The following is a 24235-nucleotide window of genomic DNA, read 5'->3' as shown; positions in this document are numbered from 1 at the left end:
TGTTTGAATGGTGTCTGTGAGTATAACAGAACTCAAATGGCAGGCCAAAACCTGAGAATATTCCATACAGGAAGTGCCCTATCTGACAATTTGTTGTCCTTCTGTAGCATCTCTATCGAAAATACAGCATCTGTGCTGTAACGTGACATTTTCTAAGGCTTCCATTGGCTCTCAGAAGGCGCCAGAAAGTGTAATGGGGTGTCTGCTGTCTCTGGGCGAAGAACAGCAGGAGAATTTGTTAGTGGTCAGCCTGGGAACAGTGAGACTGAGAGGCGCGGTCACGAGAATTCTCAATTTTTTTCTTTCAGCCTTTGAATGAATACAACGTCGCCCGGTTGGAATATTATCGCTATTTTACAAGAAAAATTGCATAAAAATGTATTTTAAACAGCGTTTGACATGCTTCGAAGTACGGTAATGGAATATTTGGAATTTTTTTGTCACGAAATGCGCTCGCGCGTCACCCTTCGGATAGTGACCTGAACGCACAAACAAAACGGAACTATTTGAATATAACTATGGATTATTTGGAACCAAAACAACATTTGTTGTTGAAGTAGAAGTCCTGGGAGTGCATTCTGACGAAGAACAGCAAAGGTAATCAAATTTTTCTAATAGTAATTCTGAGTTTAGTGAGCACCAAACTTGGTGGGTGTCAAATTAGCTAGCCTGTGACGGCCGAGCTATCTACTCAGAATATTGCAAAATGTGCTTTCGCCGAAAAGCTATTTTAAAATCTGACACCGCGATTGCATAAAGGAGTTCTGTATCTATAATTCTTTAAAAAATTGTTATGTTTTTTGTGAATGTTTATCATGAGTAATTTAGTAAATTCACCAGAAGTTTGCGGTGGGTATGCTAATGTAAAAAGCTGGTTTTTGATATAAATATGAACTTGATTGAACAAAACATGCATGTATTGTATAACAATGTCCTAGGAGTGTCATCTGATGAAGATCATCAAAGGTTAGTGCTGCATTTAGCTGTGGTTTTGGTTTTTGTGACATATATGCTTGCTTTGAAAATGGCTGTGTGATTATTTTTGGCAGGTACTCTCCTGACATAATCTAATGTTTTGCTTTCGCTGTAAAGCCTTTTTGAAATCGGACAATGTGGTTAGATTAACGAGAGTCTTGTCTTTAAAATGGTGTAAAATAGTCATATGTTTGAGAAATTGAAGTTATAGCATTTTTGAGGTATTTGTATTTCGCGCCACGCTCTACCATTGGATATTGGTGAGGCGTTCCGCTAGCGGAACGTCTGTCCCTAAAAGGTTAAGAGTAAAGCAACAGCTCATGAGCATTCTAATAAACTAAATATTCACTAAAAAGAACCAAACAGTTTCGTGCTGAAAGTGAAATATACACTCATGATAGACCGTACCAATAAATAAAACTTATTATAGTCACAACATTCGGAGCGCAAACGTCTCTCCCTCTCACCATCTGAGCTCAAGTGGATTGGGTAAAGGTGTCTTAACTACAGCCACAGTTACATATTCTGATGATACAAAGGAAAGCCTAGGGGGGAAGAAAACGCTTGACACTGCATCTTTTGACGCATCAAAGAGTGATATCCGGAGGAAGACGCCACATTCGCCCTACATACAGCACCATGTACAGTATATGTACACCAGAGTAAGCCAGAAGATATTTTTGATGGCATACCGACTGACTTTGCGTTAACTTTCAAAATACAGCTTGTGATACACTGAACCAAGTCGTTTTTTCTTCTTTTAAAACAGAGAAGCAGATGTCTACACATAAGCAAAATTGAACAGAAGTACAAAAAGACAAAACCACCTAGTGGCAGCTATTTCCACCATAAGGTGTGAAGAGAGGCTGTGGGAAGAATTTTTTTTGGGGGGGGAGCAGGCAAAGGCTTCCCCTATCTGTCCCTGCAAAGCTTTCCCATAACACTATGGGGTGAGCGACAGTGAAGTCCTGTCGGAGAGGATGAGGGAGGGTGAGGCTCCTCTGTTATGAAGAGACGGTGACTGGATTCAGGAAGCCATTCCAGTTGTAGAACTTGGAGAAGGCCTCCTCCAGAACCGAAGCGAGTCGTGGCTGGTCACCCTGGACGAGAAAAAAGAATTCAGGAGCCCATTTGAAAGGCAAGCAATTAGCAAATCGTCAGAATGCCTCATGTACTGCTATCCACTACATAGCACATCCCAACTAGTCATTGTGCATGTGAACTGGTCAAACTTATGGTAGCTTTGCCCTCTTCAGCCTGCTGGTGCTGGAGTGTTTTGAGCCTGGGGCTGCAGGTGTGCTATGAGGTCACAGGGGTCGTGACCCCTTGTCTTACCTCGCTGATGAATCCCAGCTGAACAAGCTCCACAGCCAGCTCCTGCACATTCTCATCTGTACACAAAACACACAGGTCAGTCAAAAAGCATACAGAAAGTAGAACATCCCTGTGACCTGGCTGGTCTAGTGGTAATGCCACAGCCTCCGGCACACACATCTAGTGTCGGCATAAGTTTGAATCCAGCTTACTTTCTACACAACCTCCATCTTTCCCCACTGTCATTCTCCTTCTACCCATTCAATAAAATAAAAAAATACAACAGCCCTCTCTACATTTATATAAACACAGCATGCAAAATATAGCTCTGTATACCACCAAATCAACTTTAGTGTGTGGATACTTACTTGCTAATAAATCACAACTTAAGTGCCTATTCAACTTGTCCTCAAGTTTCAGCAATAGTGTAAGCTGGAAAAAGAAACGAAAGAGAAAAATACGAATTTTTAAAACAGGTTTGGGATGTTTGTCAGAAAATAGCGCTCTTAACCAAACAAAGACAGGCCTCATGTCTTACCCCTGGTCGGATTCACAAAGCATCTCAAGAGGAGGGCTGATCTAGAATCAGTTTAGCCTTATAATGAATAAGATTACCCTTCTACTCTGAGACGCTTTGTGAATAAGGGCCATTGAGAGCAGTGTCACGTTTTCCAAACAATCAGTATAAAACAATCAGATTTTATGGTGGGCTATAAGGTCCTTGCCCAGACAGCAACACATTTAACATGAGACTTACGTGATGTTTGGCCCCCTCATCAACAGACTCAATGTTGCACTGCATCTGTAGGACCTGAGCAGAAATGAGAGATTTATTGTCCAAAGCTAGCAAACTCAAAACAGTAGACAACATACACGGAGTACACAAAACATTTCCATGCTCTTTCCATGGCATAGACTGACCAGGTGAATCCAGGGGTCACTATCCCTTTACGCCTTGAGACAACTGAGACATGGATTGTGTAATGTGTGCCATTCAGAGGTTGAATGGGCAAGGAAATATTTAAGGGCCTTTTAACACAGTATAGTAGCAGCAGTTTGTGTCAAGGACTGCAACGCCGATGGGTTTTTCACACTCAACAATTTCCTGTGTGTATCAAAAATGGTCCACCACCCAAAGGACACCCAGCATTAGGAGTCAACATGGGCCAGCATCCCTGTGGAACGCTTTCGACACCTTGTAGAGACCATGCCCCGACGACGAATTGAGGCTGTTTTGAGGACCAAAAAGGTGGTGGTGGGGGTGCAACTCAATATTAGAACCATGTTCTTAATGTTTGGTATACTCGGTATTTGGACACAAATATTTATTTAGCCCTTTATCACCTCACCCATTGATCCATTTATTTAAAATGTACCAAGTTGTATTTACTGTACCTCTTACAATAAAAAATAGAATATTGTAAATCTCTCTCATTAAATACCCATGTAATGACTATGGATTTCAGCCTGTATTGACTGCTATGTGGGTACCAATAATACTTTAACTCATCTAGGGCTTGACATTAATCCTTGTCCGCTTGTCCAGCGCATGTAAAAATAAATAAATAAAATAAACACACTATTTAGGACAAATAGAATATAGATAAAACCATTTCAAACAATTACTCCGATCAAAGTTGTATCAAAGCATCAGTGACTCCTACATGCGATGTGTTGTGCACAATCGTTGCACAGCGCATCGGAGTACAAATGTGTATTGTATTGACAGGCACTGCTTTGGTCAGTGAAAGAAATGTTATTATGTAGTCTATATAATTGTTTAAAAAACAGATTAATTCCCAAAGCTGTTATTGAGCTATGTAAGCTACCTTATTCATAACACACACACACACACACACACACACACACACACACACACACACACACACACACACACTACTTTGAGCATAATATCAACTGTCGGGTGGCAAGAGGTTGCAACTCATACAGCTGAATTGTGTGGAAAGAACAGTGCCTTCGTAAAGTATTCAGACTCTTTGACATTTTGTTACGTTACAGACTTATTCTAAAATGTATTAAATAGTTTCCCCCTTCAATCTACACACAATACCCCATAATGATGAAGCAAAAACAGGTTTAGAAATGTTTGCTAATTTATAAAAACTGTAATATCACATTTACATACAGTACCAGTCAAAAGTTGACACCCACTCATTCCAGGGTTCTTCTTCATGTTACTATTTTCTACATTGTAGAATAATAGTGAAGACATAAAACCATTAAATAACATATGGAATCATGTAGTAACCAAAAGTGTTAAACAAATCAAAATATATTTTATATTTCAGATTATTCAAAGTAGCCACCCTTTGTCTTGATGACAGCTTTGCACTCCTGGAATTCTCTTGAGAGAATGGAATGCATTTCAATTAATAAATCCTCTTGGGGCTAGGGGGCAGTATTTTCACGGCCGGATGAAAAACGTACCCAATTTAAACAGGTTACTACTCTGGCCCAGAAAATAGAATATACATATTATTTGGATAGAAAACACTCTGTGAGGTGTCTGTGAGTATAACAGAACTCATATGGCAGGCAAACACCTAAGAAAAATTGAATCAGGAAGTGGGAGAAATTAGAAATGTAGTTTTTCTTTTGAATCCCTTGAAAAACTACAGTGACATAAGAGGTGCAACGTAAATCCTAACTCTTCCATTGGCTGTCAACAATCTTTAGGAACTGGTTTCATCCGTCACATGTTACCGGGCAGAAAATTGTGGCTCAGTCAATCAGTGCCCAGTCTGAGGACAGGTGTCTCGTGACGCACACGCACGTGACTTCGTTGTTTTTTTATTTTTCTTCTGGGATGAATACCTATTGCCCGGTTGTAAAATTATCGCAATTTTACGTAAAAAAATACCCTAAAGGATTGATTGTAAACATCGTTTGACGTGTTTCTACAAACGGTAATGGAATTTTTGAACATTTCGTCTATGGATTTGCATCCACGCCACATGGCATTGTAAAGTGTTCTGGATGGGTCAACAAAGCGGACGTATTTGGACATAAATGATGGACTTTGCAGAACAAATGAACATTTCTTGTGGAAGTGGGTGCCCTTCCGAGTGCATTCCGCCGAAGATCAGCAAAGGTAAGAAAATATTTCTACCATATTTTTAGAGATTTGTCGACGCCGTGGTTGTAGGCTAACTGTATAGCTTAGCATTGAAGGCTAAGTTCTGTACTCAGAATATTGAACAATGTGCTTTTTCCGTAAAGTTATTTTGAAATCTGACAAAGTGGTTGCATAAAGGAGTAGATTATTTCTAATTCTTTAAATAATTGTTATAAATTTTGTCAACGTTTATGAGTTCTTCTGTAAATGAATGTGCCTATTCACCAGTAGTTATGGAGAGAAAACATTTTCTGAAAGTCACGCGCCAATGTAAAAATTGGGTTTTTGGATATAAATATGAACTTGATCGAACAAAAAATGCATGTATTGTCTAACATGATGTCCTAGGAGTGTCATCTGATGAAGATTGTCAAAGGTTAGTGCTTAATTTTAGCTGTATATCTGGTTTTGTGACGGCTATCCGTGCTTGGAAAATTGCTTTTTTTTTGCTAATGTGCTATCCTAAAATAATCTAATGTTTTCTTTCACCGTAAAGCCTTTTTGAAATCGGACAATGTGATTGGATTAACGAGTAGAGTATCTTTAAAATGCCGTAAAATACTTGAATTTTAATTTTGAGATTATTATTTTTTTTATTTTGCGCCGTGCTATCTCACTGTTGTTGTCCAACCAATCCCGTTAACGGGATTTTATCTCAAAGGGGTCTTCAATTAACAGGTATGCCTTGTTAAAAGTTAATTTGTGGAATTTCTTTTCTTCTTAATGCATTTGAGCCAATCAGTTGTGTTGTGACAAGGTAGGGATGGTATACAGAAGATGGCCCTATTTGGTAAAATACCAAGTCATATGGCAAGAACAGCTCAAATAAGCAAAGAAAAACGACAGTCCATCATTACTTTAAGACATGAAGGTCAGTTAATCTGCATAATTTCAAGAACTTTGAAACTTTCTTCAAGTGCAGTCGCAAAAACAATCAAGTGCTATGATGAAACTGGCTCTCATGAGGACCGCCACAGGAAAGGAAGACCGAGTTACCTCTGCTGCAGAGGATGCGTTCATTAGAGTTAACTGCACCTAGATTGTAGCCTAAATAAATGCTTCACAGAGTTCAAGTAACAGACGTCAACGGTTCAGAGGAGACTGTGAATTTCTGCAAAGAAACCACTACTAAAGGACACCAATAATAATAAGAGACTTGCTTGGGCCAAGAAACACGAGCAATGGACATTAGACTGGTGGAACTCTGTCCTTTGGTCTGATGAGTCCAAATTTGCGATATTTGGTTCCAACCGCTGTGACTTTGTGAGACTTGTCATTCATTCCAGTGCATAAACAGTAGACCTATATTCACTAAAAAAAGTAAAAAATTACACTATTTATAAATACACACAACCACATGATTTTATTAGTGCCAGTGGGAGTTTTTAGAATATTAAACAAGCTCATATTTAGAGTCTGATCTAGCTAATGATTAGCCCATTGGGGTAAACAATAGAGATGCGCAACCCCATGCTTCAGCCATGTAGCCACTATGCTGCATCAGGCGATAATACTGATTGCTAAAATAGCACACCTGCCTGATAATATGGACCATGTATCAATGTTATTGGGCTAATTTATGGAGGAGTATATAACATTTTAAACTTTCATATGTTAATTAGGCTACACATCATTGAGAGGGGGGACGGTTTTCCAAATAAAATCTGGTTATGGTTGGCTATAACATAAAAATTGTACTTGCCCAGAGTACAAATGAAATGTGAAATCACCCACGATTGAAATTCTGCGTGCATAATTTGCTGTCCTGTAATCTGGCCCGAATGAGAAAATGACTGGCCCCGGCCAAGTAGTTTTGACATGGTACTATCCTGGTGCGCCACTGGAAAATGTACCTGAATGCTCTGCTGTCAATAGGTCTCACCTGAAACCTGAATATTTTAGCCATACAAGGATCAAAGATGAACAGGTCTTAGGTAGCTACCTTGCTTTGAAGTATACTACCTTAGCTATTTGATCCTTGAGACATTGAATGAGGGATATATTTTGTAAAGACAGAGTATTTGGCTGGTCATTGTAATCTTGCAATATTTTACATCCTCCAGGGGAGCTATTGGGTGTGCAGTAGCTCACCAGATGGAGTGTTGACCACATGCGTTTTATATAGTAGGTAGCCTACCAGTGCAACCATTTTACTTTGTGGGGGGGGGGGGGGTTAAGTGCCTTGCTCAAGGGCACAACGGCAGGAGACTGTACATGGGATCAAAGATCAGTAGTGGTTCCTTGTATCGTACAACATAATTTTCAGTCACCTTTTAGGCCTATGGTGTTGCAGACCATTTTTTTGGGGGGGGGACAAGTGACTTGAGCTTTCGGACATGTATAAAAAATTATAATAATGAAATAGTCCTATAAGTGGCTAATTTTTTTTAATGTCAAGTCCTGTCCTCAATTCCTCCATCTATTCCCTCTTTTTCCTTGTCCAGTGTGCCTTAAAATCCATCCCTTTACGCCTACCACCCATCTCCTGCCCTCCTCCTTTAGGTCTTACCTTCCTGATCTCCAGCTCCACAGGCTCAGGGGTGGGGGTTTTGACTGAGGGGGGTACAATGGGGGACTTCACTGCTTCCTGCTCGGGCTGCTTGGGGCCAGGCACCCCAAATGCTGTCAGAGGGTAGATCCCATTCCTGACACATCAGAGAGGGGGGCTGAGTTAGACTTCTCTCTCTCACACACACACACACACACACACACACCTCTACAGATACACCCACACAAATGAGCACTGACTGCTTACGTGAGCACCAGGGTTTCCTTTAGGAAAATGTGACACCGGACATTTGACCGGCAGCATTTTAAATTTACAGGACTTAAGACTTATGCACCGGTTGCGTAACCTGATTAGGGCGTCCACACACAGTTTTCAGAAAGACAGAAAGCACATTTAGTTTGTCATTCATCTTAATTGAACATGCAACTCGGATGCAATGGTGTGCATCATTCTTACCAAATTCCAATGAGCAATTTGAATAGAATACATAGGCGCCACCTCCATAAGGTTAGGGAAAACATTCCCTAAATTATATTAAATAGCCTAATTCACTTAGTACTGTCTAGACAGAAATACAATTATAATAAAACAGAAAGCATGATTTGGCCACAGAGGATCATTAGCTTCTAAAAATTATAAAGCTGTGGATTGTTTTAAAAATAGCATAGCCTATAGTCAGAATGGGCCGCAATTTTGGCAGAGCACATGGCAAATTCCAAATAGATGATTGTTGAGTTGCTACTGCTAGTAAAAAGCAGAGACCCAGCTATGGATAAGGCAATATTTAAAAATACAAATTGCACAAAAACAGTTTGGGAAAGCAAATGGCTATTTCTGTAAAGAGAAGACAATGAAAAGACTCCAATCTCTCTTTTAGTTATCCAAATTCTCAATTTAAGAGCGAAAAGTAGCCTCTCTTATTGGCACCAGCGGAGAACGTTGGCCTTATCCCCGGTGAGTGTGCATATTCACTGTCTTTATCACTGGGTCAGTGCCATTTTTGTTTGTTTTTGGACAATAATTTCCTCCTCCAGGTTAGATGGACGTCATATTGTATTTACGTCTCCCTTTTTCGTAGGCCTAATATATGGATCAGACGTTTTCATTTTTATTGATCTGTATGTCAGTGTCGGCAGAATAAGCAAACTACCCTGTAATTTTTGGCGTATTAAAAAGATAGTATCTATAGTATTCAATTAAATTTAAACATACATGTTGATCAATTATTGCGTCAACGTTACCAAGGGCTAAAACAGAGGTCAGCTCTATTTGTGACACAGATCGCGCTGCAAGTCCTACCTCTCCCATCTCCTCATTGGTTTATAGAAGCAGGTACCCACGTGTCATCTCCTCATTGGTTATACCTATGTGGGTGATTGAAATACGAACTGTGTTGTTGGTCATCGTGGTAACACTATGAAAGTTTAGATGACAATCACCATATAAATTCTAAGAAGAAAAAAATTTGATGACTAGAAACGATTCGGTTGACCGTTTTGTGTGTGGATTAATTGTCAGAGTAGAGGACCTTGTGCATTTCAGGTAAAATAACTAAACGTTTATATCCCAGGACAAATTAGCTATCAACTACAAGCTAGCTAGCTAAATTTCCATAAATGTTTAATGCTTTTCGACCTGTCCCAAAATGAATATAATTGGTTCAGAGTTTGTTTTTATATTTCAACCTGTGTGTCATTATCGCGTTTGGTGTGGGGGGACAAAATCAATTTGTGCATGATGGCGCACGCACAACGAGTTTGAGTACGGTGTAAGCAACTACGTGCTGCACTGAACAGTATTTTTTGCAAACAGTGATTGAGTTATATTATTAGCCCAAATTATGACTATCCAATCTAATCATCATATTAGAAACAGAAGACTCTCTTACGTAAGTCTGCAAATGCGAGGATGCATGGAATGCTTTATTATAAAGGTGCATTTTTAGGGTGAAGATTAGCTTCCCCAAACTGGAAAAACCCACTCGGTGCCTATGTTAGAATTACTGCCCACATTTACTTTCTCAGCCAAGAATAACAAACAGAAAAATCACTAGCCTATGTAAATCTGCAATGAACAAAAATAAACAAAAACATGTAAAGTGTTTGTCCCATGTTTCATGAACAGAAATAATATCCCAGAAATGTTCCATACGCGCAAAAAGCTAATTTATAAAATGTTGATAAACTATTATTTCTTCATATAAGCGCAGCAATGCACACAAGGCAGTAGGCTACGTGCAAATATTTGTTCCATAAGGCAAATAGCGGGAAAACACCATTGTGAGCAGTTTCATGTGAGAGAAATTTTGAAAGAGGGAAAATCTAAAGACTAGCATGGGTTGCTAATATGACTATTGTGCCTTTGACTACTGGACAATGAAAGTTGATTTGAAAACCAATAGAACATGAGAGAAAAAGGCTACTGGTTTCAATAGCATATGGAAGTCTTTCTAAAATAATTGCCTGCACGTTTGGTTGGATATTGGCTATACTACTTTGAAGCAAGTAAGACATGCCTCAATATGTAGTCAAATGTTAAGGTTTCAAACAATTATTTATATTTAGAGAAAGAGATATATATATATATTTGTATTTATTTTCAAAATGCATATTGCCTCCAATTCATTGCAGTGGTATGTGACACGCTGAAGCCTGCCTAGTATGCATTTAAATGGTGAATGGGAAGCACGCTTCAATTATCAGTTAATAAAAATAATAACTCTTTAAAATCGTGGCCATTGTTAGTTTTTTTAAATACACGATTGCCTTTAGAATTGTTGTGCAATGAGTGGGCTTATTAAAGCATGTTTCACTCCAGCATCAACAAACAGATGTTAAAGCTGTATGAGCAGCGTTCGTGCTACATCCACTGGTATTTCAATCAATTAATAGGCTAAAATGCATTATTCCACAATGGGATTTTTCTTCTACTGGACAATTGGCCGGCGCCAATTTTATAGCTGTTTAAAACTTGTTGGGGCTAGGGGGCAGTATTGACAATTTCGGAAAAAATATGTGCCCATATTAAACTGCCTCCTACTCAAACTCAGAAGCTAGGATATGCATATTATTAGTAGATTTGGATAGAAAACACTCTGAAGTTTCTAAAACCGTTTGAATGGTGTCTGTGAGTATAACAGAACTCATATGGCAAGCAAAAACCTGAGAGAAATCCTACCAGGAAGTGGAAATCTGGATGCATACACAGTGACGTAGTAATAATTGTGCACTTCCTACGGCTTCCACTAGATGTCGACAGTCTTTACAAAGTTGTTTGAAGCTTCTATGATGAACAGAGCCTGAATGACAAGGAGGGGAAGTTGTTGAGGCAGGAGGAGACATCACTTCTTGGGGCGCGTTCACGAGAGAGGATCCTCCCATTCCAAAACCTTTATCAAGACACAGGAACCGTCCGGTTGAAATATTATTGAATCCTCACGTTCTGAAGGCCCTAAATATTGATGTTTTACAACGTTTGACATGTTTGAACGAACGTAAATACAACTGTTTTTTACTTTTCGTCGCGACATCGTCCGCGCGCTTCCTACACTTGGAGTAGCTTACTGGACGCACGAACAACAAGGAGTTATCTGGACATAAATTATGGACTTTATCTAACAAAACAACATTTGTTGTGGACCTGGGATCCCTGGAAGTGCCTTCTGATGAAGATGATCAAAAGGTAAGGGAATATTTCTAATGCAATGTATGATTTTAGATGTCCCCAAGATGGCGGCTATTTGTATAGCCTAGTGTATTTTTCTGAGCTCAGTACTCAGATTATTGCAAAGAGTGCTTTCCTCGTGAAGCTTTTTTGAAATCTTTCATTGCATTTGCATAAAGGAGATGTTCATCTATAATTCTTTGAATGACAGTTTAATTTTGTATCAATGTTTATGACAAGTATTTTTGTAAAATGTGGCGCTGATTCACCGGCAGTATTTGAGGGAAAATATTTTCTGAACGTCACACGCCGATGTAAAATGCTGTTTTTATATATAAATATGAACTTTATCGAACAAAAAATGCATGTATTGTGTAACATGATGTCCTAGGAGTGTCATCTGATGAAGATCGTCAAAGGTTAGTGCTGCATTTAGCTGTGTTTTGGGTATTTGTGATGCATGCTAGTTGCTAGGAAAATGGCTGTGTGGTTGTTTTTGTCGATGGACTCTAACATAATCTAATGTTTTGCTTTCGCTGTAAAGCCTTTTTGAAATCAGACAACGTGGTTCGATTCAGGAGAAGTGTATCTATAAAATGGTGTAAAATAGTCAAATGTTTGAGAAATTGAAGTTATAGCATTTATGAGGTATTTGTATTTCGCGTCACGCGATTCCACTGGCTGTTGACTAGGTGGGACGCAAACGTCCCACCTCGCCCAGGGAGGTTAAATTTAAAAAAGCTGGCTGTCAAACTCATTCCACGGAGGGCCTAGTGTCTGCTGGTTTATAGTTTTTCCTTCCAATTAAGACCGGGCTTTCCAAACTCGGTCCTCAGGACCCCAAGGGGCGCACGTTTTGGTTTTTGCCCTTGTAATATACAGCTGATTCAAATAATTAACTAATCACCAAGCTTTGATAATTTGAATCAGCTGTGTAGTGTTAGGGGGAAAAACGTAAACGTGCACCCGTTGGGGTACCGAGGACTGAATATGGGAAACGTTGAATTAAGACCTAGACAACCAGTTGATGGGAGTTCCTTACTAATCAGTGACTTTACTTAATCAATCAAGTCCAAGGGAGGAGCAAAAACCTGCAGACACTCGGCTCTCCGTGGAATGAGATTGACACGTGGGCTAACGGAAACGCTGGTGGGCACTCTTACACACATCCAGATACACATTCCCTTACCTCACATCTTCCAGGAACTTGTCCAGCTCAAGAGCAGGGAACTGGGAAAGCCTGTGGACATCAACAGATTGTTCACACAATGTCAAAACACTTCAACATCAAGTGTCTAAACAAAAGACTAAACAGCAGTTGGGGAGCATGAGTTGCTTCCATTCTCAGTTATGTGCTAGTGTGCTAACATCAGTTATGTGCTAACATCAGAGGATTTTAACAGGATAATTTCAACCCTTTTTTGATTCCAAGAGATCAAATAGAGAGGTAGATCTATGACTCACTTCATCTGAACGCCATCCTTGAACTCCACAATCACCGGGTTTGGGTCCATGTTCTTCGTCATCTCTTCGAGAGCATTTTCTGGAATCATGTCTACATGACAGACGGGGAGAATCTCAATTCCATACCCCTCGCATCCTCTCTCCTTCTCAAAACCCATTGGAGGAGAAGGTTAGAGGGGAGGGATTTTGAGAAGGAGACGAGAAGACACGAGGAGTATGTAATTGAGACCTTCCCAGGGATAGCCCAATGAGAGCACACACACACACATTCGTTTTTTTGTGTCAGTGTCAATTTGTGTGGGTCTTGTTACTCACGCTGGTGGCTTACGATGCTGTGCGCTGACAGCAACTTCAGTAAGGGCACGTCGAACAGGGCCTGGTGGAACAGCAGCTCTTTGGCCGTGGGGCGCTTACTGGGGTCCTGCTCTAAACACTTCTGGTTGAACTCCTGCCACAGGCAAACATCACCGGTATTAAAAGAGACTGTTAACATCTATTAAAGACATGCTCCGGGAACTTTGGCAACTACTAAGTATTTTTTAAAACCTCCCACTTTGGGCTGGATGTAACAATGTGTAGTTCATACGTTCATAATCTTACCTCAATTAGCCATGAAATCCCTAGTTTGAAAGTTTTTCTGGAAGATGTGCTGCGCCATTTTCCCCCACGTGGGCTAAGCCCCCTAGCAATACGACCTCTAGCCAATGAACTTCAGCCTCATCATTTGAGTGACAGCTAGCAAGACGTACACACACAGCGCGAGAGAGAGAGTAATGACATGGTGCACGTGACATAGTACGCTATTTTTGGGGCCCACTTTTGGCTTGTGAGCACTACTTTCAGAACTTCTGGCTAAAAAGTTTTGCTAGCACAGACCGGAATATGTTCTGGGGTTCTTCCGATGGCATTGAGTACACCACATCAGTCACTGACTTCATCGATAAGTGCATCGATGACGTCGTCCCCACAGTAACCGTACGTACATACCCCAACCAGAAGCCATGGATTACAAGCAACATCCGCAAAGAGCTTAAGGGTAGAGCTTCCACTTTCAAGGAGCGGGGCTCTAACCCGGAAGCTTATAAGAAATCCTGCTATGCCCTACGACGAACCATCAAAGAGGCAAAGCATCAATACTGGACTAAGACTGAATCGTATTACACCGGCTCCGACGCGCATCGGATGAAGCAGGGCTTGCAAACTATTACAGACTACAAAGGGAAACACAGTCACGAGCTGCCTAGTGACACAAACCAACCAGACTAGCTAAATTACGTCTATGCGCGTTTCGAAGTAAGTAACACTGAAACATGTATGAGAGAACCAGCTGTTCCGGATGACTGCGTGATCAGGTATTCCACAGCCGATATGAGAAAGACCTTTAAATCAACAGGTCAACATTCACAAGGCCGCTGGGTCAAACGAATTACGTAGGACGCGTACTCCGAACATGCGCTGACCAACTGGCAAGTGTCTTCACTGACATTTTCAACCTGTCCGTGACTGAGTGTGTAATACAAACATGTTTCAAGCAGACCATCAAAATCCCTGAGCCCAAAAACACTAAGGTACATTTCCTAAATGACTACCGATCCGTAGCACTCATGTCTGTAGCCATGAAGTGCTTTGAAAGGCTGGCCATGGCTCACATCAACACCATTATCCCAGAAACCCTAGACCCACTCCAATTTGCAACAGATGATGCAATCTCTATTGCACTCCACTGCCCTTTCCCACCTGGACAAAAGGAACACCTATGTGAGAATGCTATTCACTGACTACAGCTCAGCATTCAACACCATAGTGCCCTCAAAGCTCATCACTAAGCTAAGGACCCTGGGACTAAACACCTTCCTCTGCAACTGGATCCTGGACTTCCTGACAGGCCGCCCCCAGGTGGTAAGGGTAGGGAACAACACATCCGCCACACTGATCCTCAACACAGGGGCCCCTCAGGGGTGCGTGCTCAGTCCCCTCCTGTACTCCCTGTTCACTCATGACTGCATGGCCAGGCACGACTCCAACACCATCATCAAGTTTGCTAATGACAACAGTGGTAGGCCTGATCACTAACAACGATGAGACAGCCTCTAGGGAGGTCAGAGACCTGGTTGTGTGGTGCCAGGACAACCTCTCCCTCAACGTGATCAAGAGAAAGGAGATGATTGTGGACTACAGGAAAAGGAGGACCGAGCACGCCCCCATTCTCATCGACAGGGCTTTAGTGGAACAGGTTGAGAGCTTCAAGTTCCTTGGTGTCCACATCACCAACAAACTAGAATGGTCCAAACACACTAAGACAGTTGTGAAGAGGGCATGACAAAGCCTATCCCCACTCAGGAGACTGAAAAGTTTTGGCATGGGTCCTCAGATCCTCAAAAGGTTTTACAGCTGCACCATCAACAGCATCCTGACTGGTTGCATCACTGCCTGGTATGGCAACTGCTCGGCCTCCGACCGCAAGGCACTACAGAAGGTAGTGTGTACGGCCAAGTACATCACTGGGGCCAAGCTTCCTGCCATCCAGGACCTCTGTAACAGGCGGTGTCAGAGGAAGGCCCTAAAAATTGTCAAAGACTCCAGCCACCCTTGTCATAGACTGTTCTCTCTGCTACCGCACGGCAAGCAGTACCGGAGCGCCACATCGAGGTCCAAAAGGTTTCTTAACAGCTTCTACCCCCAAGCCATAAGACTCCTGAACAGCTAATGAAAGGGCCACCCAGACCCAGTCTTCTACACTGCTGCTATTCTCTGGTTATAATCAGTGCATAGTCACTTTAACTCTACCTACATGTACATATTATCTCCATTACCTCAACTAACCGGTTCTCCCGCACATTGACTCTGTACCGGTACCCCATGTAGCCTCACTTGTTATTTTACTGCTGCTGTTTAATTATTTGTTACTTTTTATTTGCGATTACCTATTTTTTACTTAACACTTTTTTTTCTTTCTTAACTTCTTAATGCATTGTTGGTTAAGGGCTTGTAAGTAAGCATTTCACTACCTGTTATATTCGGTGTATGTGACAAATACAATTTAATGCCACAAGCAAAAACACATACAGCTGTTAAGAGAAGTAGTTTACACAAAACAAATGAATTGGTGTTTTGTTCTGAACAGTAGTCGAGTCAAACTATGGACTATGGACTATAGTTTTCTTAAAGGGATAGTTCTCTCCTAAGTCCAAGTTTGTCAAAATGTTTTCAGAGTTAAAATTTTCAAGTAACATTCGAGGGAGTTGGATTTGAGTGAACTATCCCTTTAAGATACTATATAGTCCAGGGTTACTATATAGTCCAGGGTTACTCCTGAGTGGCGCTGCGGTCTAAGGCACAGCATCACAGTGCATCACTACAGACCCTTGTTCGATTCCAGGCTGTATCACAACCGGCCGTGATTGGGAGTCACATAGGGCGGCGCACAACTGACCCAGCGTCATCTGGGTTAGGGTTTGGCCGGGGTAGGCCGTCATTGTAAATAAGAATTTGTTCTTAACTGACTTACCTAGTTAAATAAAAATAAAACTCAACTCTTACCCCACGAGGTCCAGAGCCTGCTGGTTCTCTGTTCTACCTGAATTAATTGCACACACCTGATGTCCCAGATCTAAATCGGTCCCTGATTAGCGGGGAACAATGAAAACATGCAGTGGAACTGGTTTCGAGGTCCAGAGTTGAGTTAGAGGGATATAGACTATAGTTATGTTCAGGCTGGACTGGGATTGGTTTATGCCCTTCAGGACAACCCCGGACAATTCTGTATTTCCATGCAACTCATCTCTTTGTTGCAGTGTGTATAATGTAGTGTCTAAGGAATCACCAAGACAAACAAAACAGTTGGATGTGTACTGCTAGGCCAGGACCCTGATTCACCCTCTGCAGCGGGTCCTCCAAGGACTGAATGGCACTGTTGATGGCTTCTTGGGATACATACGATGACTCACTGTTACTCTGTATCTCCAGGACAGCCATCTGAGGATGTGTGGGGAATAGAAGATCAGAAACAGGACCAGAAAAAACAGTGTTGGGCTCTAAACTTCATCAAGTTGCCATGGAGCAAGACCACAGTCATCCACTTCCACTACAGAACATGATCATTTAGTCAACCTCAAACGGTCCTCACTCACCTCTAAGATGCACATTCCAAAGGAATAAATATCCCCGGCAGTGGTGACATCCGCAATAGCTGTGAGAAGAAAAATACCCATGTCAATCAATGTTAGTGACATTTCTACAGACAAAAAAACAACTCCATTACATGGTTTCTCAAAAGGTCAAAAAGGTTACCTACCTCCATACTCGGGAGCAAAGAAGTGCAGGCTCTTCTGCTCCTCCCGACAGGTTTTGACGTGGTTGTTGATAGTGTCTGGGGCCACTGTAATAGACATAGGGTTTGCAAAGGGAGGGTATATTACTGGAAACGTTTCTAGTGGCTTTTTTTGGGGTACTTCAGATTATCACAGGTGTCTCATTATCCCTGGCTCTCTGTGGCATTATCAAGTGTAAAATATATAAAATAATCAAATAAGAGGATTTAAATATATGAAATAGAATGACAAAGCTGTAAAACATGACCCTAAATATAAATCAATTTAGGGGTTCTGCATGAAAAATAATTTATATTGTTTTTACACATTTATTTATTTTACTATGTAGGGCTGTGATCGTCATGGACTTTTGGATGACATTAATTGGCCAGCCAAATGACCACGGTCTCTGTAATAACCGTTCAAATAGACAAAACATTTTCCTCTCCTCTGCTTCTGACTACATGTGCTGCCAAAGATTATATTTCGGTGTGCTGCTGCATCTTTCTTGTGCCTTTATGAGTGTTCGTTCGCTACAACAGTTTGCTTGTTTAAGCAAGGAGCAACATTTTCATCACGTTGTTAAGAGTACACGTTACCGCAGAAACGGACTCAACCACACAAATGCCTGGCCGTCCCGTCTTAGTTTTTTTTTACAGTTATGACGGTTATTTTGTTTTCATGATGTCTCCATCCATAACCGTCAGTTCCACGGTTATACGTAAATGTGCCAGCCCTATTACTATGTCAATATGTCTTTGTTGTAAATGCTTTGGCACAAAACTGGTAGCAGTTGTTAAAAAAAAAGCAAATAGTTGGAAGAGTTGCAGAGCCATTGTTGATTAGATGCTTTTTTCATTAATTAGGCTATTTTGTCTTGATCCATATGGTCTATCCACTAGAAACTCATGGACACCAATATAAAAATATATACTATACCAAAACTTTTTTTTAAAGTTCAAGTATAAATTACCAAAATTGCAATAGACTGCTATAAATTACCTGTTAATTACTCAAATTATAGTAATTTACTGGTAGCTTTGCAAGCATAAATAGACAAGTGACAAATTAGCCCAAAGGGAATGGGGAACTTTCAGCGTGGGACAGGCCTGGGGTCTATTCAGTAGGGCCCATCGTCACAAAACGTTTTGTAACAGATAATCACAAATCTGTGTTCAGCCAATACTTCCCCCGGTTTCTAAATGTTTCTTCCCTACAGACCATGGTCTTGGTTTTGAAGATACAATAAAGTCCCTTTTCTGAGAAGGTTGACATTTAGTGTGATTGATGGATCGGAGGCCCACCTGAGCCAATCTTGATGAGGCCATTGTGCTGGATGAAGATTGTGTCACAGGTCAGGTTGCCATGGATGATGGGAGGGTCACAGGAGTGCAGGTAATTGGGTAGAGGAGAGAAAGGTTACAGGACACTTCAAGAGAAGTGTGTGTGAGTTTTTAGAGCACAGAACTGACTCCAGGGGCCTCAGTCTGGAAAGAGAAATCCAATAAAAGTAACCTGCTGGATATGTGCATGTGACTGACCTGAGAGCAGACAGTATCTGTGTACACCAGCGCTTCCAGGCCTGACAAAAGTGAAGGACAACAGACAGCACAGAGATTAATAAAGTTTCGGACTACAATGTCTGACTTTGAAACCTACTTGAAATGTGATTATCGTATGCATGCTGTTCTGTGTTAATTCTCTAAATCAGCATTTCCCAAATCCGGTCTTGGGGCCCCTCCTGGGTTTGTTTTTTTTGCCCTAGCACTACACAGCTGATTCCAATATCCAACTCATCATCAAGCTTGGATTTATTTGACTCAGCTGTGCAGTTCTAGGGAAAACAGAAGGTGCACCTAGGGAGGCCCCAGGACCGTGTTTGGGGAAACCCTGCTCTAAATGACCAGATTAGGCTGCAATTAATCCCCTCCTCCCTCTTCAGCCAACAGAAAAGGGGTATTTTTTAACTGAACCATGGGAAACCAAGGCAGTACATACAGATGGCAGACATTCTGCTTATAGCTTCACTTGGGTGGGTCTAGTTTCAGCCTGTCCTGGTTGTATTGTAAATTTCATTTTTTTAATCAGTTCTTGAAAAGGGGCTATCTGCAGTTCAAATAAAGCGTACATCCTGCCACTGTTTCGGTAAACAGCTGAGGGATGGGGCTGTTGTAAAAACAAGCTTATATTTGGGGTTCTGATGGGGTATGACAGTTGAACTAAGATCATTAGGCATTTATACGTTATATTCTTAAAGAATCAATGGGTATTTATCATTAATTTTAGTCTAAAAATGTATGTAGCACCGCTGATTGCTCCTTTAATATCAATACTAAAACAGACTAGCAATCCATCCCGTACTTTTTCGTTCATCATCTTGTGGTTTTTTTTGGTCTTTTTCAGAAACTGCTTCAGGTTTCCCGAAGACATGTATTCTGTGATGAAAATGACCTGCGAAGGTAAAAAATACAAAAATAATTCATTTCCTGAATAATACATTCAGTTTATTTCTTATTATTAATATGTAGTTATGTTACTGCATTGAGAAGATCTCTTACTCTGGCCCTATTTTCCTTCACGTCAGCCCAGTACTTGAAACTTGACAATGTTCAAGTGCTCCAACTGGATCAAGTTGTCAAACACCGCTTTGACTTTCTCCTGATGGACAGACATGAGTGAGAATGCAAATACGGTATTTCTATTTTATTTTTACAATCAATCATACCTCAACCATCAACTAATAACGTGTGTAAATGAGTTCAACCATTGTACATTTGGACATTCTCCCTCTTGTAATCGAGAGGTATTACCAGATGCAGTTTAACAATTAACCCCAATTAAGCTCATTATTTCAAACTAAAGCCCTTAGCCTAGGTTAATGTAATCTGCTTCAGTGTTTCTTTTCAATGGGTTTTAGTTACGTTTTTGGCTAACCAGGTATAGATTTACTTGATTGTGGCCATATTTGTGATCACCTGGTGCTCAGGAGATGTTTAATAACTAGGGCCTAGGTGTCTGACAACTGATGAAAATCCTGACTTTCTAAGGAATGCCAAGAATGTTCTTTCACATATTATGTTGGAAAGCACTACAACACAAAGCTCCAACTACAGACCTGCCAACCTTGACCAATTTTTTATGAGTACCACTTCAGCGCGGCAGTACCCCGTCCCCGCAGACCCCATGACAGCACACGTGCGACACCCACACTGCTCAAATCACAGGCAATAGTAAAAAAAGAAAAAATGTATGCCTAATAATGTTGACAGAAGACTGTCTCAGCAGGAACGATAGCCTAGACACTAATGAGTGCTTGGTAATTGACTATGACTAAGTGGGTGATAATGCAACGTCGGGCACTTTGGCCGTGCAAACTTTCAGTAATTAAAACGTATTCAAACACCATTTTACCAGTATTGTACTTGTCTTTGATTTGTCTAGAAACTATATCTGATAATGGCTGCGATCGTACTATTCAGGAATTTATATATTTTTGTCATTTTTCCCCAGACAGCCATAGACAAATGTCATTACCATCATGTCATTAAACATCCATTTTAGTTGAAAATGAAATATCATACAATTGATTTATAACGGATTTCTTATACATTTGTACATGAACTTGTATTGAATATTAAAGTTATCTTTAAGGTTTTCCCAATATTAATAATTCAACACGATGCCTGAATGTATAAACTTGCCTTGGTGACAGTTGAAAACATTTATTTATCATGAAAAATAAGATATTTCCACCCAACCTTTTTGTGAGATTACAGCAGTTACAGCAGTAGCCGATGGGCAGAGCTCAAGGAAGTAGGCCAGTGTTTTTGAGAGATGGGCCCAGATAGCAGAGGGGTCATGCCGCATAGAAGAGCTCAGTGAGCAAAGTGAAACTGTATCATTTGTGGTATATCCAACACATGTGTGGAGGGTCACCTGCTTGTGAGAATCACCAATGTGAACTGCATGGATTTCACTGGTATATTTACACAGGTAGTTCCCTGCAAAGTCAATATGCACAATGACCTCTTTCCCCAGAATCTCTTAATTCTCTCAGTTTGGAGTATTGGTGTCGAATGTTGAACACGTGTTTCCTCAACTTCTCTTTCAATCCTTTGGAGAAGTCCTCCAATAGAATCTGCAGTGTGCCACATACCTTTTCTTTTACTATCAAATGTACAGTGAACTTCTCCATGTTTCCCTCTGTTTTTCTTCTCTCTCTCTTCAGCTTTGTTTTTCCACTCAAACCACCATGTCTGCCCACCAGCATCAAAGTCAGATGTTTTAAGCTCTTTTGCTTGGCAATGGGAGCACTCTCTATACATGCACTCTTTCTTCAAGTTCTCACAGCACAAAGACTCAAAAACAATGTTGCTGCAGCTGATCACTTTGTGATACTGTAGTTTGTCCGCCATGAACTGGAGGTTGGCGTGGGTTTTGCAGAGACATGTGTCCCTATCCTGGACTGTTGGCTTAAAACCTGTTGGGGATAGGGGGCAGTATTTGCACAGCCGGATAAAAACGTACCCGATTTAATCTGGTTACTACTCCTGCCCAGTAACTAGAATATGCATATAATTGTTTGATTTGGATAGAAAACACCCTAAAGTTTCTAAAACTGTTTGAATGGTGTCTGTGAGTATAACAGAACTCATTTGGCAGGCCAAAACCTGAGAAGATTCCAAACAGGAAGCGCTCTCTCTGACCATTTCATGGCCTTCTTGACCATCTCTAACAAAAACAGGGAATCTCTGGCATGACGTGACATTTTCTAACGCTCCCATAGGCTCTCAGAAGGCGCCAGAAAGCTGAATCGTGGCTTTGCAGCCCATGGCTGAAAAACATTAGCGCATTTTGATAGTGGTCGATCAGAGGACAATCGGACGGGGCGCGCGTGCCCGAGTCGACTCCATGTTTACTTTCTCTCTCTTTGAACGAAAACCACCACTCCCGGTCGGAATATTATCGCTTTTTTACGAGAAAAATGGCATAAAAATTGATTTTAAACAGCGGTTGACATGCTTCGAAGTACGTTGGAATATTTCAATTTTTTTTGTCACGAAACGCGTCGGGCGCGTGACCCTTATTTACCCTTCGGATAGTGTCTTGAACGCACGAACAAAACGCCGCTATTTGGATATAACTATGGATTATTTGGGACCAGTAATACTGTAATACAGTCACCGTAACAGCCCTAGTCAGAAGCACGGTATTATAAATGGATTATCTCGTTCCATGGCACCGTGTACATACGTAGGCTTAATTGTGTTTACGCATAACATTCACATACGTTAAATGTATCATTGCCTAGGTGCGAGGCAAATTCTCCCATAAATCTGCTGTTGATATGTTGATATGGCATTATAGGATGATTTAATAGTTTGGCAGAACGGGTCTCTGGTAATCAGGAGCACAATATTGTTTTATGAATCTAAATACAAGATTCACAGGCACATCTCTCATTCAACGGGAACTATTAGTCATGGCTGGATAGGCTGCATTTCTGCACTCAAAATCCATGCCATTATCAACAGCGTTACCGTTAAGACCTTTTTGTGAGTCTTAACATTTACATCTACATTTTAGTCATTTTGCAGACGCTCTTATCCAGAGCAACTTACAGTAGTGAATACATGCATTTTGTACTGGCCCCCCGTGGGAATTGAACCCACAACCCTGGCGTTGCACACACCATGCTGGCGTTGCGAACACCATGCTCTACCAACTGAGCCACAGGGAGTCCCAAACATCCCATTAGCTCTGCATGAGTCACTTCTGCGCATGTGTTTAAGGACAAGCCTCAAATATTGCCACCCTTCTCAACTTAGCGCAAGCGAGCTGATGATAGGAAGGTAAACTGCCAAACCTGGTGTTAGGGCTGGAAAATGCCAGTGTGTCAGTTTTTACATAGCAAACTATCATAATGGCCTGCAATTATACATCAAATAATGCCCTACCATTGTGAGCTGTCAAACTGTGATGACCGATCATTATGACATCACAAAGACCATAATTTCCATTGTGAGCTGTTAAACTGTGACGATCGATCATTATGTAATCCCAAACAGCATCCTTTCCATTGTGAGCTGTCAATGTGTCCATTGTGAGGGGTCAAGGTGTCTAACTAATGAAATCTAAGGTTCTGTTGCAGCTCAGCCCTGGCTGAGAACACAACCCACCTCCTGCAGTTTGAAGTTCTTCCGCTCTGAGAACATGACCTCATTCCACACCACCTCCACGCCCTCCTCGGTGTCCATGGCCAAGTAGGCGTTGTCAATTCCAGGGACATTACGCTGGTTCACCTAAAACGAGAAAGAAAGCGTTGAATTAAACAAATAATCTCCATCGAATTCAAAATACTTAGATATGTAAAACAACAAGTAAAATATTTTTGGGGCAGTAAGCAATTTTCCTGTCTCCAGCTCGTGTTCATTGCATACCTCCTCTCTCCGTTTCTGCCAGCGTCCGCATGTGCTCTCCTCCAGAATCTCAGACTCATCTTCACTCTCCTCTTCCTCATCCTCTGTTGGCGTTGTGGCAGGGGGGTGTGTCACAGTTGATACTGGAGGGGACACAATCTGCTCAGTGGAGGCAGAGACCATAGACTCTGGTTTCCTCTCCTGGACAGGGTTCAATGCCTGCTTCCCCTCTTCCTCTGACATCATAGACTTGGCTGCCTGCTGCAAAGACTGACAAATTGTAGACTCAAAGGCTTCATGCATTATTGCCAGATGACTAAAATGTATTGTACACACAACACAGTATTTCATTGCCACCATGGATATTTATACATTCAATGACTGAGGTTCTCTCTCAAATCAAGTTGAATTTAGCTAGCTATGTTGCTTCAACAGGGCTGAACCT

At 41.2% G+C, this 24235-nt stretch overlaps 1 protein-coding gene and 1 non-coding gene across 2 annotated transcripts; both read right to left on the bottom strand.

The window, feature by feature from the left end:
* Positions 1–1021: 1021 nt before the first annotated feature.
* LOC106607571 (nuclear receptor-binding protein) lies at positions 1022–24093 on the bottom strand. Its single transcript, XM_045719513.1, has 16 exons — positions 23812–24093; positions 23551–23673; positions 19964–20029; positions 18913–18953; positions 18676–18788; positions 17356–17439; positions 17192–17250; positions 16938–17036; positions 13377–13509; positions 13062–13152; positions 12787–12837; positions 7935–8070; positions 3047–3100; positions 2658–2721; positions 2311–2366; positions 1022–2075 (listed from the first exon to the last, which is right to left on the bottom strand). The coding sequence occupies exons 1-16, from the start codon at positions 24091–24093 to the stop codon at positions 1980–1982; spliced, it is 1548 nt and encodes a 515-aa protein (XP_045575469.1). The 3' UTR covers positions 1022–1979.
* trnaa-cgc (transfer RNA alanine (anticodon CGC)) lies at positions 23018–23113 on the bottom strand. The gene is made up of 2 exons: positions 23075–23113; positions 23018–23054 (listed from the first exon to the last, which is right to left on the bottom strand). It is a non-coding gene; the product is annotated as a tRNA-Ala (tRNA).
* Positions 24094–24235: the final 142 nt, after the last annotated feature.

Source organism: Salmo salar, chromosome ssa06, assembly GCF_905237065.1.
Source record: "Salmo salar chromosome ssa06, Ssal_v3.1, whole genome shotgun sequence".
Classification (NCBI taxonomy): domain Eukaryota; kingdom Metazoa; phylum Chordata; class Actinopteri; order Salmoniformes; family Salmonidae; genus Salmo; species Salmo salar.
This window is presented reverse-complemented; position numbering and strand designations above follow the sequence as displayed.

Bases quoted from the DNA above. Each gene is read 5' to 3' on its own strand.
- LOC106607571 (XM_045719513.1), bottom strand. From the start codon at position 24,093: ATGCATGAAGCCTTTGAGTCTACAATTTGTCAGTCTTTGCAGCAGGCA. The intron at 18,789-18,912 runs GTCAGTCACATG...TGTCCTGTAACC, and splicing joins CAGATACTGTCTGCTCTCAG to TTTCTCTCCTCTACCCAATT. The intron at 13,153-13,376 runs GTGAGTAACAAG...TCTGTCATGTAG, and splicing joins CAGCATCGTAAGCCACCAGC to ACATGATTCCAGAAAATGCT.